Source organism: Haemaphysalis longicornis, unplaced genomic scaffold (assembly GCF_048455015.1).
Source record: "Haemaphysalis longicornis isolate Haplotype H1 unplaced genomic scaffold, Haemaphysalis longicornis Haplotype H1 scaffold_4, whole genome shotgun sequence".
Classification (NCBI taxonomy): Eukaryota; Metazoa; Arthropoda; class Arachnida; order Ixodida; family Ixodidae; genus Haemaphysalis; species Haemaphysalis longicornis.
Window position 1 is genome coordinate 120,781,224 of NW_027526361.1, and position 17,850 is coordinate 120,799,073.

The following is a 17,850-nucleotide window of genomic DNA, read 5'->3' on the forward strand; positions in this document are numbered from 1 at the left end:
TACAAAGGCGCCGAGGGGAAAGAGAGGGAAAGCTACAGGCAACAACAGAATAGCCGCTGATCTCCCAATGGACGGTGGTGAGGCATTAGGAAAGCCTGCAAGATTATTCTTAGAATGCCTCAGGGCATCAAACGTATACCCCTAGAAGACGAAGTACAAAGGCGCCGAGGGGAAAGAGAGGGAAAGCTACGGGCGACAACAGAATAGCCGCTGATCTCGCAATGGACGGTGGTGAGGCATTAGGAAAGCCTGCAAGATTATTCTTAGAATGCCTCAGGGCACCAAACGTATACCCCTAGAAGACGAAGTACAAAGGCGCCGAGGGGAAAGAGAGGGAAAGCTACAGGCGACAACAGATTAGCCGCTGATCTCCCAATGGACGGTGGTGAGGCATTAGGAAAGCCTGCAAGATTATTCTTAGAATGCCTCAGGGCATCAAACGTATACCCCTAGAAGACGAAGTACAAAGGCGCCGAGGGGAAAGAGAGGGAAAGCTACAGGCGACAACGGAATAGCCGCTGATCTCCCAATGGACGGTGGTGAGGCATTAGGAAAGCCTGCAAGATTATTCTTAGTATGCCTCAGGGCATCAAACGTATACCCCTAGAAGACGAAGTACAAAGGCGCCGAGGGGAAAGAGAGGGAAAGCTACAGGCGACAACGGAATAGCCGCTGATCTCCCAATGGACGGTAGTGAGGCATCAGGAAAGCCTGCAAGATTATTCTTAGAATGCCTCAGGGCATCAAACGTATACCCCTAGAAGACGAAGTACAAAGGCGCCGAGGGGAAAGAGAGGAAAAGCTACAGGCGACAACGGAATAGCCGCTGATCTCCCAATGGACGGTGGTGAGGGATTAGGAAAGCCTGCAAGATTATTCTTAGAATGCCTCAGGGCATCAAACGTATACCCCTAGAAGACGAAGTACAAAGGCGCCGAGGGCAAAGAGAGGGAAAGCTACAGGCGACAACAGAATAGGCGCTGATCTCCCAATGGACGGTGGTGAGGCATTAGGAAAGCCTGCAAGATTATTCCTAGAATGCTCAGGGCATCAAACATATACCCCTAGAAGACGAAGTACAAAGGCGCCGAGGGGAAAGAGAGGGAAAGCTACAGGCGACAACAGAATAGCCGCTGATCTCCCTATGGACGGTGGTGAGGCATTAGGAAAGCCTGCAAGATTATTCTTAGAATGCCTCAGGGCATCAAACATATACCCCTAGAAGACGAAGTGCAAAGGCGCCGAGGGGAAAGAGAGGAAAAGCTACAGGCGACAATGGAATAGCCGCTGATCTCCCAATGGACGGTGGTGAGGCATTAGGAAAGCCTGCAAGATTATTCTTAGAATGCCTCAGGGCACCAAACGTATACCCCTAGAAGACGAAGTACAAAGGCGCCGAGGGGAAAGAGAGGGAAAGCTACAGGCGACAACAGATTAGCCGCTGATCTCCCAATGGACGGTGGTGAGGCATTAGGAAAGCCTGCAAGATTATTCTTAGAATGCCTCAGGGCATCAAACGTATACCCCTAGAAGACGAAGTACAAAGGCGCCGAGGGCAAAGAGAGGGAAAGCTACAGGCGACAACAGAATAGCCGCTGATCTCCCAATGGACGGTGGTGAGGCATTAAGAAAGCCTGCAAGATTATTCCTAGAATGCTCAGGGCATCAAACATATACCCCTAGAAGACGAAGTACAAAGGCGCCGAGGGGAAAGAGAGGGAAAGCTACAGGCGACAACAGAATAGCCGCTGATCTCCCTATGGACGGTGGTGAGGCATTAGGAAAGCCTGCAAGATTATTCTTAGAATGCCTCAGGGCATCAAACATATACCCCTAGAAGACGAAGTGCAAAGGCGCCGAGGGGAAAGAGAGGGAAAGCTACAGGCGACAACGGAATAGCCGCTGATCTCCCAATGGACGGTGGTGAGGCATTAGGAAAGCCTGCAAGATTATTCTTAGAATGCCTCAGGGCATCAAACGTATACCCCTAGAAGACGAAGTACAAAGGCGCCGAGGGGAAAGGGAGGGAAAGCTACAGGCGACAACGGAATAGCCGCTGATCTCCCAATGAACGGTGGTGAGGCATTAGTAAAGCCTGCAAGATTATTCTTAGAATGCCTCAGGGCATCAAACGTATACCCCTAGAAGACGAAGTACAAAGGCGGCGAGGGGAAAGAGAGGGAAAGCTACAGGCGACAACAGAATAGCCGCTGATCTCCCAATGGACGGTGGTGAGGCATTAGGAAAGCCTGCAAGATTATTCTTAGAATGCCTCAGGGCATCAAACGTATACCCCTAGAAGACGAAGTACAAAGGCGCCGAGGGCAAAGAGAGGGAAAGCTACAGGCGACAACAGAATAGCCGCTGATCTCCCAATGGACGGTGGTGAGGCATTAGGAAAGCCTGCAAGATTATTCCTAGAATGCTCAGGGCATCAAACATATACCCCTAGAAGACGAAGTACAAAGGCGCCGAGGGGAAAGAGAGGGAAAGCTACAGGCGACAACAGAATAGCCGCTGATCTCCCAATGGACGGTGGTGAGGCATTAGTAAAGCCTGCAAGATTATTCTTAGAATGCCTCAGGGCATCAAACGTATACCCCTAGAAGACGAAGTACAAAGGCGGCGAGGGGAAAGAGAGGGAAAGCTACAGGCGACAACGGAATAGCCGCTGATCTCCCAATGGACGGTGGTGAGGCATTAGGAAAGCCTGCAAGATTATTCTTAGAATGCCTCAGGGCATCAAAGGTATTACCCTACTGCTGTATACGAGTTGTTTACCACGTTGATAAGCCAGTCGCATAGATGACACCGTAAATTTCGAACGATGCAGGGAAGAGTCTGGATGGAAGAGACACTGAATCTCAACAATGCATCCCATTCATGCCGTCATCCTGGTATGGGCCCCGTATACATAGTCTTGACGAGCGGGTTGAGTTGACGGGCGGGCTCAGCTGATGCCGACCCTCCCACGTATATATGAATTCCATCCAAAGAAAGAATCGAGGTGAGAGGCGAGCAAATGCCGACTGAGGGCTCACGGGGGGTCCTATTCAGCTCCCCGCGTCCCGTCGGTTCAGTCCAACGAGTTAGTCGAAGGGATCGAATGGACTCGCCCCGGGCTGGCAGCCTTTCGAATCACCCGCTCAACTTTTACACGAATGGGTTAAGTCGAAGTATCTCAAAGGAACTCTCCCTCGTCGAGTCCGTGCATGTGAGGCTATGGAGTGTATGGAGTGTTATCTGCGGAGTGTATAAACCTCTTTACATGTAATTTACACAATACGGAAAGAGGCGCTTGATTCTGTAGAAACCGCTGCAGTGACGGTAGCATTGAGATATCAGGGATAGTATACGTAAGGAACATGTATACAAGGCCAGTACAGCCGTTCATAAAAAAAAGTGGAAAGTTCTCAAATTAATGGGAGGGCGTCAGACAAGGAGACTCCATCCTAATAAAATTATTTACAGCATGTCTAGAGGCTGTACTTGGGAAGCATGATAGGGAAAAGTCACGGACAAGAGGACAATGAGAAAGTTTGAGCGGCTTGATATGTGCAGATGATGTAGTATCGTCCAGTGTATCGGGAGAAGACCTGCAAAGAATGGTTCACAAACTGCACTTGGGAAGGTTAGCTGCAGGTTACCATCTCCCTTCTTAACGTCATAACCTTGCGCGTACTAGATTTTTCTACATTTGAGGTGGAGGGCAGCTCTCGGGATCTTCATCAAAACTTAATTCCGATTCTGTTTTTAAGCACGAAAGTAAAAGCTTGGCCCGGGTTTGGCAGTAATGCTGGTCGATTAGCCTGAAGGTTGCTGCTGGATTGATGGACAGTGCTGGTGATAATGGCGATATAGCGACTTGTCATTACGCTTATGGAGGGAAAAACCTAATGTTGCTCTTTTTGGAGGTATTAGAAGAAAAGAAAAGAGGCGTGCCTGGCGCCTCGTCGCTGCGGAAGGCGAAAGACACGCATCCGGCGATATGTGCCTTGAGTCCAGCGCACTCGACGGACAGGGGCGGCCGGCCGGGGACGCGGTACTCGATCGTGGCGGCGTCCGTGGCGAGCACGAGCAGCTTGTCAGAGTCCACGCTGAGGACCCTCAGGCCCACGGCCCGCTCGGCCACCACCAGGCAACACGAGGCCTGCTGCACCAGGCTGCGGCCCTGCACGGCGCTGCGGAGCTGCGTGGAACACGAGCCAGTGCGTGTTTTGAGCTGAAAGAGCGCACGGAACGATATACACTGCTGAAACTTTGAAGAGGCCGCTAAGCCTTGAGAATTGGGACGAGGCCGCGCCAAAATAGAAATCATCAAGGATGTGTTCAGGGGCTATAGTTTTTCATAGACGAAGGTATAAAAGCTGAACGCTAAAATTGCCCCGTCTGTCACCTGAACGAGGGTTTCGCAATCAGGCAAGCTAGAGAGTCATCGAGTCTCTGACAATTGGAAATATCTTGTTACCCGCAAGCAATGACCAACCAGTGGATGACATGGCGCTGATTGTTTTAGAGAAATCTTTACAGGTCTACAGCGACACGTAATTCAACCTCTTCAACCTTATTAGCAACGTCTCTGGGCATTCGCGACACTTTCGGAGAATCGGATGGCATTGCCTTGTCTGGTTCTCCCGTCGCGTTAATCCATGGAACGCGGGAGTTCCCTCAAAGTGCCTGTCTCTTACACGAAATCTTTCTGGAGGACGATGCGTTTACCAACGCAAATTCCTTAAAGTTAGTCCTAGGAGGCCCCGGCATTCGAATTACAACGGGTCGCGATCTTAGTAGGCCTTCTTGCGAGATTGCGGGCTCCATAAATAAAAGTTGAACAGGGCAAATTCTCAGAGGTTCATCAGCATTCAATTTGCTTTTTCCGATGTCGTATGTCGTGCACGTACTAAAAAGTTGTCCAGGGAGTTTGAGTTTAGCTGATTCAAAGAATAAAGCCGACAAAGCTGATATACCCCAAGTCGGTCGCACGCACACGCACGCTCATTCACGCAGAAGAAACCAATTCCGCTAAATCGGCGTTCGGAAACCTTCGGCCAGGGGTTTACCCACAATTTCCAGTTTGGGGGATGTTGAAATCCTCCTGCAGGGGGGGGGGGGTGCGGTTGGAGGGGTGTGTGTATGGACCCCTGGGCAGGGTGCTCGTTGTTGCGGAATTTTTTGTTGGAGGCGGTGCCGAAATCCGTCTGAACGGGGGTATTGGGAAGGGGGCATGTATAAATCTGCCTGGGGCCCCTGAGGCCGACATGGCAGCATTGACCTCAAATGGGGTTAGACCGGAACAAAGAAAGATAACGTCTTCACTTCTTTTCTTTGCACAGGTCCAGAGAAGGGGAGCAAGCTTCAGAAAAACTTCAAAATGAACGTGATTTCTATTCCAGTTTTGTGCGTGATTGTGAAGTGAATTTGCCTGCACAGCCCCCCCCCCCCCCTTGATTTGCCGCCGGCTTCATGCATTTCGATCGGCACTCCGTCTTAAAAGGTTGACGACCCCTGCGCTAAGTAAATGAAAGGTCGGGGTAGCTAGAGGACGGGGACGCTTGAGCAACATGATGATGATGATGATGATGATGATTCCTTTGGTTTCCCTTTTGAAGCGGGGTGATGACATGTCATCTTACCAAAAAGGACTAATATAACCATGTTTTACACTCTTGGTTTAATACTAGCGCTGCTTAGGGCAGGCACTAACGCTTATTAGGCCCGAAATACTTTCTTTTCCCTGTTACAGGTGGTAACTGTCCTAGGCAATATTCCCCTCTCTGCTTTTCGTCCACCAGCATTCTAATCTTCTTTTCGTCCCCTCGACAGCCTTGAAGTTAACTTCCTCTCTGATACCCTTAAATCCTAGGGCTTCTGGAAGCCCAATATTCCCTTCATGTAGCTTTGGATGGATACCCTCACATTCTAACACTATGTGCCGCATAGTTTCCGTTTCTTTTCCGCAGACCACGCATACCCCATCATTTTGTGAATACTTCCCCACAAAACTCTTCCCACAAAACAAACGGAGGCGGCGAGCGCCGCCTGCGAGAGACTCACCGTTATTCGGGACAGCGGCTTTCCAGCGTAGCACAGCTCGAACACGACGAAGTGCCGAGTCAGGCAGCACTGGTTTGTGCCTGGGGGGAATCAGTTGACAATCAGTGGGTCCCCTGCGCATGCTGTCTGTAGTGCTATGCGAATGCACCAAATGCGAAAGAATGTAAAACAATGTAGCTTCCGAGGAGGAAATGTGCGAAACCGGGAGAGAGGTGTTATGGTGGAGAACGGGGACAATGCTGATATGTTTCTTTTTGCACAGAAGCCAATGGCAACTATACTAGATTGCAATTAATGTGGGTAAGTTGTTGTGATTCGTGGGCTTTATTTACTTTACTCGTTAGTAATTAGGACATTTCATTCGGGTAAACTGTATTTTCATACCAGTCGTCGTCGTCGTTGTCGTCATCATCATCATCATCATTTATTGTACCCTTGAGGGCCCCTCGCGGGGTATTACATAAGGGGAGGGCAAGTACCAAATTCCGCAATGGATGATGGTACAGGAGTAGACGCGGGGAAGGTTCAAATGAAATGACAGCAATATATATATATATATATATTGCTGTTATTTCATTTGAACCTAATAAGAATATATATATATATATATATATATATATATATATATATATATATATATATATATATATATATATATATATATATATATATATATAGGACAGAAATAAGAATTGGCAGTCAAGCAAGACAACCTCGGAAAGCAAAGGGGATGATGTAGTACGTCAAGATAAAGAATTTGGCAAACAAGCTTAAGTAGAGAAAAAATGCCCGCCAGGTGGGATCCGAACCCACGACCTCCAGAATACCGGTCTGGTGCGATAACCACTACGCTACCGGCGGGAATACTTTAGCCTCCACTTTCTGGGGTATTTATGTTCACGTGTTTTTGTTTCCTGCGCTTGGGGGTGGTAGCCAGCGCCACTCGTACTACTCGGGGTGAAGGGGACCTTCTTTTTAACCCCCGGGCCGTGACTCGAGCGTCTACAACATGTCGAGAGTGGTCGACCAGCGTTGAACCCTCTTAAGCTAACCTTGGCACCAAGACTGCCAGAACAGAGGCCCTCGCTATGCATGTAGCGAGGTCGTGGGTTCGGATCCAACCTGGCGGGCATTTTTTCTCCACTTTCTTATTTTCCAAATTCTTTATCTTGACGTACTACATCATCCCCTTTGCTTTCCGAGGTTGTCTTGACTGCCAATTCTTATTTCTGTCTCGTTTCAACGAGCCCCTCATTTCCTATTCTGATTCGCTACACACACACACACACACACACACACTATATATATATATATATATATATATATATATATATATATATATATATATATATCGAATAAGAATGGAAAATGAGGGGCTCGTTGAATTACGACAGAAATAAGGGTTGGCAGTAAAGAATGCCTCGGAAAGGAAAGGGGAGAGTGCGTCAAGTCATTGAAACAGATTAAGAATTTTTAACAAAGAAAGGAAGTGGAGAAAAATGCCCGCCGGGTGGGATCCGAACCCACGACCTCCAGAATACGCGTCTGGTGCGATGACCACTACGCTACCGGCGGGGCTGTTTTCCCCTCCACTTTATGGGGTATTTATGTTAATGTATTCGTTTCCTGCGCTTGGGGTGGTAGCCAGCGCCACTCGGACTTCTAGGTGTGAAGGGGACCTTCTTTTTAACCCCGGGCCGTGACTTGAGCGTCTACGACATGTCGAGAGTGGTCGGCCAGCGTTGAACCCTCTTAAGCTACCTATGGCACCAAGACTGCCAGAACAGAGGCCCTCGCTATGCATAGAAAATTATGAAGGAAAATTATGCGATTAGTTCCAAACATTGTATTAGAGCATATGAGGGGTTGCTTACCAAAGCTTTAAGGCATACCGAATTACCGTGTGTAATTTACAACGAAATTATTCAAGTATTCGAGCACCGCGTTTAGATAAATTAAAATCACTATATGCGGTACAGTGGTTATATTCTCTGCCAACTCCGATAAGCTCCGGCCGGGTAAACTTTGCGCACTTGGAGTATCAAAAGATCAATATGCCCCCGTACGCCCCATTTTGCCAATTGGACACCGGCAGTCATGCATCAAGACTGTCGCACAAGCCTCAGATAGAGATTTTCTCGCCACAACTAAGAAAAATCATGCTCCCCTCGGTCTAAAGACGACGATGGTTGACCGCGAATCTTTCTCGTTGAGGATTCGTTGGTAACGGTGTGATTTTGGGCTTCGACTCGCAGACGGTTCGCACTTTGACTCGTTGAGGTTCGACTCGCAAGTAGTTTGGACGTTTGACCGCAGCGTCTTTGACTTTGACCCTTTGCCATTTGATTTCGCACGAAGGAAGCTTTGCGTTCGACTACCGTCGTCTTTAGACGGAGGGGTGCATGATTTTTGTGTCTAATCATTGCACGTCCGTGCACCCGTCTATAAATCCAAACCACTTCCACCGTGCCAAAATGGCGCAATTGGATGGACGTCGCCTTTATAACGCCAGGGTCCCCGATTCGATTCCGACAACGTGAAGCGTTTTTTTTTTCTTTCACTTCACCCACGATCATCATCATCGTCGTCAGAGAAAGTTGGGTTTCCTGTTGTACGTTTCCGACGCGAAATACGCCATCAGTCAGACGCGGAAAGCTGCGCTTTAAACACGGTGCCCCTTCGACATAGCAGTCCCAGAATGGAGGTGAAGTTCGATGGCTTCCTTCGGACCGGACGCGCCATAGCCAAACAATACCATCGCAGAAACGGACACCGCATGGTATCTCGGGAAGTGCTCGGTGTGTCTGGCAGTCAAGCCGAGAAACGAATTGACCAGTCACGGAAGAGAATTGCCAGCCTATATCATTCTCCGAAGGCCTCTGCGTACCTGATAATGAAAACTCCGGGCTTAGTCGGCTTTCACTCGCAGTTTGGAACTCGATGGGGCTAACGGGGTAAAGGAAATGTGCAGTCATACTTTGAACTTTATTACCACGACATCCAGTACGTCGACATCGTCCATACTGAATGACGTATTCACACCGACGGTCACGTGACAACTGGCACTGAAGCCACTTTCAAACAAGTCCTGGAACGTGACTCGCCGGTCACCGTAATGAAACATTTCATCCTCGTAGGATTACAAGCATGTAACGGGACTAATCGCTTTCACATGACAGCATGCATTCTCATGGTATGATAAGAATACTGAAGAGAATACTGAAGAGCAGTGTCAGATTTTAAAAACCAACCCTAGCCACGCCTGGTTCTGCTGACTGCGGTTGTCTGTTCTACGGCTTTCATGGCTACTCCTCCCTGCCTTCCCTGTCGGTCGCATGATCTTCCCTGGATTAATAAAGGATGTTACAACGACTGCAACAATGGCCAATTCCCGCCGTCCTCCTTCGGAGGTCTTGTTGTCGTTGTTCCCATTTTTTTTTTGTGTGTGTTGTCGCCTTAGCCTTTCCGAGAACCTGCGGGCTTCAATAAATGCGGAAACTTTCGTGTCATCATCGGTGCTGCGCCGATGACATCATTATCATCGGTGACGATCATCACGCGGGTGGCTCGCAATCGCCATTAAAGTCATTGTGATCGACGAGGTCGCTCTTCTTCGCACGTTGGTCTTTGTCCCTTGGGTTGATTCCAACAATAAAAATGACGGATAAAAGAAATTGCATACGTCTCCACCGGGGAACCTAACCTCAAGGTTTCACAATCTCCCTAGTACTTTACCCGCCGCGCACGTTGTCCAGACCCTGCACATGAAAGTAATGCCGCAGCCGTTAGATTTTAGGCACGTTTTGTTTATTACTACAGCGTGAAGTCAAAAACGAACCTTCCTTGACAGCGCTTGCCGAGGTGTGAGTCAGGGAGAGCCTTCATCAGAACTAAAATCTGAAAAATCCAAATCGTTGCTGGAGTCATCACTGCTGCTGGGGTAAACAAATCAGCAGCAGCAGCGGCCGAAGTGAAACCGCTGTGCGCCTTTGCAGAGCGCGCAGCAAACAGGGCACTATTTTCGCCAAACTTTCCATACGGCGCTACCTTGGGTTCAAATTTTACTCTCGATGCCATCTACCCCCGTGAACAAACGGCAACAAAACTTAAACAGGGGTTTCTAAGGACAAAGCGGTTGTGTGTGCCTTCGTCATTTTGACGTTTCATGACGTTTACGGGCACGAGTTCTAAAGTTTGCCTTATTTCTCTTTACTGAAAGCGTGTAATTCTTGGCCAGGATGACAAACTAGTCAATGCACCGGACATGACAACGTAGGTCTGTCTTTGCTATTCAACAACAACATTGCTTATAATAAACGCCCTCTCTGTGATTGGCGGAGAAGGCGTGACGTAATTTAAACAGTTGGCGGGAACGATCACGTCCCACATTGGCAACTTCAGGCTGCGTAAAAGTGACGTAATGTTACGTAACAGCTTAAAAATGGCGGCTGCTTTTGCCGCAAAATAGGGCAAAAGATTTCCCTGTTAGTGTACATTTGTGCACTTACTGGTTGTGAATATTTTGCGCATGCAAAGTCATAGCTGGTGGCGCCTGGATTGTACAAAATCCGGAAAAATAAAGCAGCTGAGCGTACTCTTGCTTGTGTGGTTTAACGCGCCGAAGTTACACCTGATATTGACCACTTGAGGATCATGGCACCGAAAACAGTCACCGCGGCTGGGTTTGAACCCACGTCCTGGGACTCAGCATCGCAACGCCTTAGCCACTGAGCCACCGCGACGGGTAGCAGAGTTTACTCAGGAAATTGTCCAAGTAAAAAGTAAAAACGAGGAAATTTCCTTTCACTCAGAATTTCGGCATGGTTAACCGTTAACTACAAGCTATAATCACGGCGGTACAAGGGCGTGGCGAGAGGAGGTAGTCTGCGGTGGGCGTTATGAGTTACCCTCGCTTCGGCGGAAGGCATCGATCATATCAAGTGTGGGGTCCTCTTTACCGGAGATCTCGGACGCCAGACTCTCGGCCAGAGACTCCCTGGAACCACGGCAGCTGCGGTCGCTGCGCAGCAGCCACTCCGGGAACCAGTCGAACACGCACGAGATCCTGCGGCGATCACATTATGCGTCAATAGTACGGGACGCGAAAAGGTGCCGTACACACATATATGCCGCTATTTTTATGCTTTAAAATAGACCCTGCAACACTTTTGATAAACGCCTTCACTCTTTCCTTCGTGCCTGAAAGCGGTGCGAAATATAGTTGTCGCCAGCACAGAGCTGCACTGCGTGATTTGCTCATCGCAGCCAATACGAGTTTCAGGTTCTGCCTTGCCTTTATTGCAGTGTTCTTTAAAGTACTCGTCCTGCCTATTCGTCTTCGTGTGTATTTTTTGCGTTCTTGTACAAGAAATTACCAACCAACTCTCCCAACAGCAAGGTTTATGAAACTCTTTAAAGTGGCTAGCGAACGCGTTCATTGCGCCTGCAATCAAAAGGAAGGCGGCCAATAACCGTAATATTGTCGGAGTGACGTCACTCAAACGCGCAAAGAAGGGGCAGACCGAAAAGAAAAGAAAGGTATTTAGAATAAGTTTCGAAGTTATCTGCCCAATGCAGAAATATTTGGCTAGAGTACTTTGTGGCTTCCCATTCCGAGTAGTATATGTGCTCGCTTACAACCTTACAAAAGCATATCGGATTTTTGAAAAAGTTGAGAATAGTATTGCGGAGTTATTAATGCTCGGAGTGGCAGTGATTTGCGAGCACGAAGCGTACAGTCCACGTTAGACAAGCCTGCAGAGTTGTTCCTTGAAATAATTTGACAATGGTAAACCGGCACTGGTTTAGAAAAGTACCAACCTTTGTACTTCGATGAAATTGGGAGCCCTGTAGCGCATTCCGTACCTCAGCGGGTTTAGTTTGCTGAAAGCAACGAAAAAGAAGGAGGCGCAATTGTTATCTGTTCTTAAACGGAACTTAACTTACAGCGCTTAAATGGTTTGTCTTAGGCATAATGCTTTTCAGCAGTGGTGTTATAGAGTGGACGTCCGTTGTTCATGTCCGCGCCCCTGTCATCGTCATTGAAGCCTGCCTTTAAAGGATGTTCCACCCAAAAAACTCTCTATGGTGGCATGAAGGCTGCAAAACAGCGTCAACAGCTCAAGTAGACTATTGCAACGCTGGCTGTTAATTGCACTTTATTGTCGGTGTAAGGGTAATTTGTGGGGACAGTTTATGACAACGGATAGGATGAGGAGTAGCAAGGCAAGCCAACGCAGAAAAAAAAAAACACATTAAGTGTAATGCCGCCATACTGTACGGCTTTAAAATTGGTGGTGGGGTGTTTTGTTCGGGTTCAGAGGGAAATAATGGCCTCCTTGGATATATATATATATATATATATATATATATATATATATATATATATATATATATATATATATATATATATATATATATATATATATATATATATATATATATATATATATATAGTGAAAGAAGTCGACTGACACGTTTCCCGTTTTTGTTGCCAACAGTTTCGGAGTTAGAAACTCCTTCTTCAGGGCTGTATTTTAATTTCTCACATTGCGTCTTTATACAAAAACTTCTGTGAGGGTGTGAGGGAGGGTTACTTCCCTCATCCCTGCAGGAGAGGTCGCGGGTGAGGGGTGTTTCAAACAGTTTGAGCAAGTGAGACATTCCTATTGGCTAGAAAGGTGGAAGGTGAGGGAAGGGGAAAGAACACGGACGAAAAGGCAGCACGAAAACACGTAACAAGAGGCACACAAGCAAACACAAGATCAAAAAGCAAGAGTGAGTCCTGCGCGCTCCGCAAATGGTGTAAAAGTAGTCAGCAGAAAAAAAAAAAAAATAAGGGGGGGGGGGGATGAAGGGAGACGGACATAAGATGGCGGCACAGGCATGGATCTTCGATTCGGTCAAACTCCCAAGGCCGCATGCATGCACGGCCCGCCCAGTCGACGCATGGTCCCCGCGGCATACTCGGAATTTTCTGTCCCATTTTCGGTTTTGTTTTACTACTGGTTAAACCTACAGAAGCTCTCGTCTTGGCGCCGCTTCGACGAAACCGAGTGGTGCAGCCAAGCTTTGCTACGCGGCCAGCGAGCCGCGGAACAAGTCACACTGGGATTTGGTTTCATTTGCGGCGCATTCTTCGGCCGTTTGTCTGTCAGTGGTGCGGCGGTCATAATTCAGGCCGCTGTGCGTCGGCGGGCCCGCGGGGCGCGCTCACAGCTGTTCAAGGTCACTGATTAGTCTGGTGGTGGTTGCCGAACGGGCGGGGAAGGGGAGGGCGCATAGGGCGGCGTTCTACCCGTTTGTTTTGCTTGACTTCGTCCCTAAAGCGGGGTTTCCTTTTTTCCTTGCTTTCTTTTTTAAGTTGTATGCACGCTCTCGGTTCCGCGCTCACCCCCTCCATTGCCCGCAAGGTCCCGATACTTCCGTCTAAGGCGCAGCTTTTTGGCGCAAGAATGAGAGGCGGCCCGGGTCCTCATTGATGCCATGGGTGAATGCCTGGAATTTATGTATAAAGTAGGACTCCCTCTGCTCGCGTTCGAGGGTAGAGCGGAAGCCGGACTGCAGGAGAGTGATTCTGATATTCTCAATGGAATGGTCCGGCAGGCGCATATGTTTGGAAAATGGTAGATCCGGCTGTGAGGTGACGTGGGATTTGTGGTTGTTGAATCTGAGTCGGAATGCATTCTCGGTCTGGCCAATATACTCCTTGCCACACATTTCGCAGTGCAGTCTGTATACGACGTTACTGGAATCACAGTCGAGACTTTCTTTTATTCGGAAGGAAAATTTGGAAAAGTTAGATTTTGCCGTGTCGGTTGGGGTGATGAGGGGACAGATTTTGCAGCGCGTTTTCCCGCATGGGCGGCAGCCTGAGTGTTGTTTCGTGATCCCAATTTTAGCTTTAACAAGCATATCTCTTAAATTCTTGTCTTTACGATACACTACACGGGGTGGTTCGGGGAAGATAGCTGACAGGTGCTCACTCTGTCTGATCATGTTGAAATGCTTGCTCAGTATGTTGTTCACTCGCGGCATGTTCGCACCGTATGTTAATATCAGGTTGGTCTGGGGTGTTTCCGTTTTTTGTGAATTGGCTTTTGACAATGCTGACTGGCGGTCTGTTTGGCGGGCCCGGTTGATTGCGTCATCAATTATATTTTCTGGGTAATTTTGATTCAGAAGGGTGTTCTTTAGATTTTGCGAGTTTCTGTCAAATTCTTGGACATCGGAACAGATTCGGCGGTATCTGTATGCCTGCGAGTATGGTATTCCAACTTTGCAATGTCGTGGGTGGTTGCTGTCAAAATGCAGGTACTGTTGGCGATCCGTGGGTTTTTTGTAGACGGTGGTCGCGAGGGAGTTGCCATGTACCTGAAGGGTTACATCCAAAAAGTTGATAGTATCTTGAGATATGTCGTGGGTGAACTTGATTGATTGATGGAGGCAGTTAAATTTTGAAATGAAGTCGAGAAGGCTCGCTTTGTCGTGGTTCCATATCATGAATATGTCATCTAGAAAACGCCTGTAAAACAGTGGTTTCTTTTCTTGCTTCTCAATGAAGGGAGTTTCCAATGATGCCATAAAAATATTGGCGTAATTTGGAGCCATCTTGGTTCCCATCGCCGTGCCGCTGATCTGAAGGAAGTGCTTTTCGTTGAATTCGAAGTGGTTATAATTTAGTACAATGGTTAGAAGCGTTGCGAGAGTTTCGCTCTCTATGTCTATTGATGGGTTGTTTAAGCCAGTAAATGCTGCCACGGTCGCTGCGATGCCTTCCGAGTGGGGAATATTTGTGTACAATGAACAGACGTCCAGCGTCACCAGAAAACACCCTGGGGAGATGACGATACCAGCAATTTCCTGTAGAAAATGGCTGGTATCTTTGATGTAGGATGGGAACGTAGGGGGGATGTCCTTAATTATGTGATTAATGAAGCTTGAAATTTTTTCTGTCACCGTCCCGTTACTGGATACAATGGGTCTGCCCGGGTGGTTGCTCTTATGTATTTTAGGTAGCAAGTAAAATCGACCAGGGGCAGGATGTTCCGGTGACATAATTTTAACCATCGCGGCAGTTATATTACCTTCCGTGACAAGAGATTTGAGGGTGTTGTGAATTTCACTTTCATAGAATTTTGTGGGGTCATTTGGTAGCTCATTATAGAATTGTCTGTCGCTTAGTTGTCGCATTCCCTCTTCCAAATATTCAGACCTGTCAAGTATAACAATGGCTCCCCCCTTGTCCGCTGGTTTGATAATTATGCTGGTGTCCGCTTGGAGGGAATTTAAAGCTGCTCGCTCTTCTACTGACAGGTTGTTGCGCCCGGGTTGGTGCTGTGCATATGCCCGGATTACATCCTTCTGTACAGCCGCTATAAACATATCTAAGTGCTGGTCTCGTCGGTCTTTTGGTGTCCAGGATTTGTTTGACGCACCAGGCAGTTGTGTTTTTGTGTTGGGGCGGTCATGGAAGTATTCCCGGAGACGCAGATTACGTGCGAATGTGTCCAGATCCTGATATAGTTGGAACTCATTGAAATTTCCGGAGGCTGGGCAAAATGTCAAACCTTTTGAGAGAAGTTTTTCTTGAGCCGGGGATAATGTTTTGCTTGACAGATTTACCACGTTCATTTGTTGTGCGTTTACGGGGCGAGATATAGCATCGGGACCTGGGGTGATGCCTACGGGATGGGTTGGTTGCACGGGGTGGACTATAAACTGTGGGGAAATGTTATCGCGTTGCAATTTCTTGATTTTTTGTTGTGATATTTCTTTCCTCTTTGTCGTCTCAAAGTTTTTAAGTTCCTTGCATTCTAAGTCGGATAAATTCGATTGCGACCTCTCTAGAATTTCGGCATCTAGAAGCTCCATGGCACGTCTTTGGCTGTGCTGCGAAACAATCTCCGTGAGACCCACCGACGCATCAGACAGCACTTTCTCCCATTTCGTGATTTCCTCCGGATTAAATGTGCACATCGAGGGTGTGCAGGCTAGACGAAGGCCTTTTGGTGCGGCGTTCTGGTTGACGTATGTTTCCAAGTGAGCAGCATGCAAATCAAAGCGAACACGCTTGTCGATTAATTTCCTAATTGACAAAAAAGAGGGGGACCATGCATGATCAGGGCGAGCCGTACCTGTCTCCACTGAAAGTCAATTCTCAGCCTCCCGGCTTGGTTGCGACGCCGCCTTCGTGGCCAGGCGTGTCATGTAGCGGCGTTCTGGGACGGGCGGGGCTCGGGAAGGCGTGGGACGGGGCGGACGTTGTGGACACGGCAGGCACGGTGGGCACGGGGGGCAGGGGGGCAGGCCAGCCGGGGGAGACGCTTGGTCATGGTTGTCTGTTTCTTCTGTTATATATATATATATATATATATATATATATATATATATATATATATATATATATATATATATATATAATAGTGAAGGCCAATTGTGTTTCTATGCTTGCTGGCACACTCTTGCAGTCAGGGTAAAATCCTGTGGGAACCCTCTGAAAAGGGAGGGCGCGGATATATTGGAGCACATACCGTCGCGTTGGTACCGTCTGGGGCGCTTGGGGACATGCTAACACCCTGCCCCCTTCTAATCCTGGATAACAGCGCGGAAAACGGGCCCCGGACAGAGCACTTGGCTGTTTGCTGTCCCTTTCTGTGTATTGGGTTCGCATTTTGCGCTGTTAGCCTCACAAATTTACCTTCCCAATCTAAAGGCTGTAGCTCCGCGTTCTTCCTTTATTCAGTAGTATTTAGTTCCGCACCGTCCAGCGAGAAGTTAAATTTAATGCCGGCCCAAACGACATTCTATGCGCCAAATAGAGGAAAATCCGATTTGCTACCTACTGCGGCTGTAAGATGCATTCGACAGAAACGTGCAAAAATATCCAGAACTCGCGTATCGCCGAATCCGCCTCTTTCACAACCCCACTGCGCATGCGCAATCCCCTAGCGGCCAACTCCCTAAGCAGTCCAGTAGGGGCAGCAGACGACATTCCCCACAGCTCCCGCACAAGCGGGAAGGGGTCGTGGTTGTATTTACATCGTTTGATTTTTTGTGTGTGCTCGTTGTGCGCGGAACAATGCCCACAACTTGTGCTACGTTCCGCTGTAACTCGGAGTGCCGAAGAGGGAACGGTGTCGGCTTCTATCGCTTCCCGTCGGCCGCACGCGATCGGCTACGGCGGCTTGCGTCGCTCGCGGCGGCTCGGCATCCTGGCGGATATTTGATCGCTGCTATCTGTGCAACTGCGAATGACAATCCGCAACACAACTTTTCACTACACTATCATCCCCTTTCTCGCATGTGGAACTCTATTTAAGTTATAACTGCCGTTTGAGTGATCGGTGACCGAAACATCTGCGTAGCCTGTTTCGATGCTTCCGCGCAGGTATCGCCATCTCTCGGCCGCTCGGCGCACCGCGCGCCGCGGCGACCGGTCAGCGTATAGGCTTGCATCGCGGCAGATATATCTGATCGCCGCTTTTAAAATAAGCCCTGACAACAATCCCTAGCACAATTTTTCACCACACTAACACCTACTTTCTCGCATGTAGAACTTTTTAGCGATCAGATTGATTCAGAAGAGCAGCGACAAGCGCGGTTGCTACCGTTGCTACCGTGGTCTGCGCCGGTTCGAGCCGCTGAGTGTGCCGAGCTGGCAGGCGCGGCCGGCGTGTGCGCGGACTGTTTCCGAAGGCAGAAAACGCTTCACGATTGCTTGCTTTATCCATTTCTTGCGAACAAACGCGCAGAATCTACAAATTCAGCTCAGCGATCATCGTAGTTGACCATGGA

General features: G+C 48.4%; 1 protein-coding gene and 1 non-coding gene across 2 annotated transcripts in view; both read right to left on the reverse strand.

The window, feature by feature from the left end:
* Positions 1–17,850, reverse strand: part of LOC144179975 (uncharacterized) — a 34,130-nt gene that overhangs the window by 6,771 nt on the left and 9,509 nt on the right. The window contains exons 6-9 of the mRNA XM_077708390.1: positions 11,875–11,937; positions 10,962–11,119; positions 6,055–6,134; positions 3,943–4,189 (exon numbers count right to left, since the gene is read on the reverse strand). Coding sequence (XP_077564516.1) covers positions 3,943–4,189; positions 6,055–6,134; positions 10,962–11,119; positions 11,875–11,937 — 548 coding nt within the window. The remainder of the gene's footprint in view (positions 1–3,942; positions 4,190–6,054; positions 6,135–10,961; positions 11,120–11,874; positions 11,938–17,850) is intronic.
* Positions 7,557–7,629, reverse strand: Trnat-cgu (transfer RNA threonine (anticodon CGU)). Its single transcript has one exon. It is a non-coding gene; the product is annotated as a tRNA-Thr (tRNA).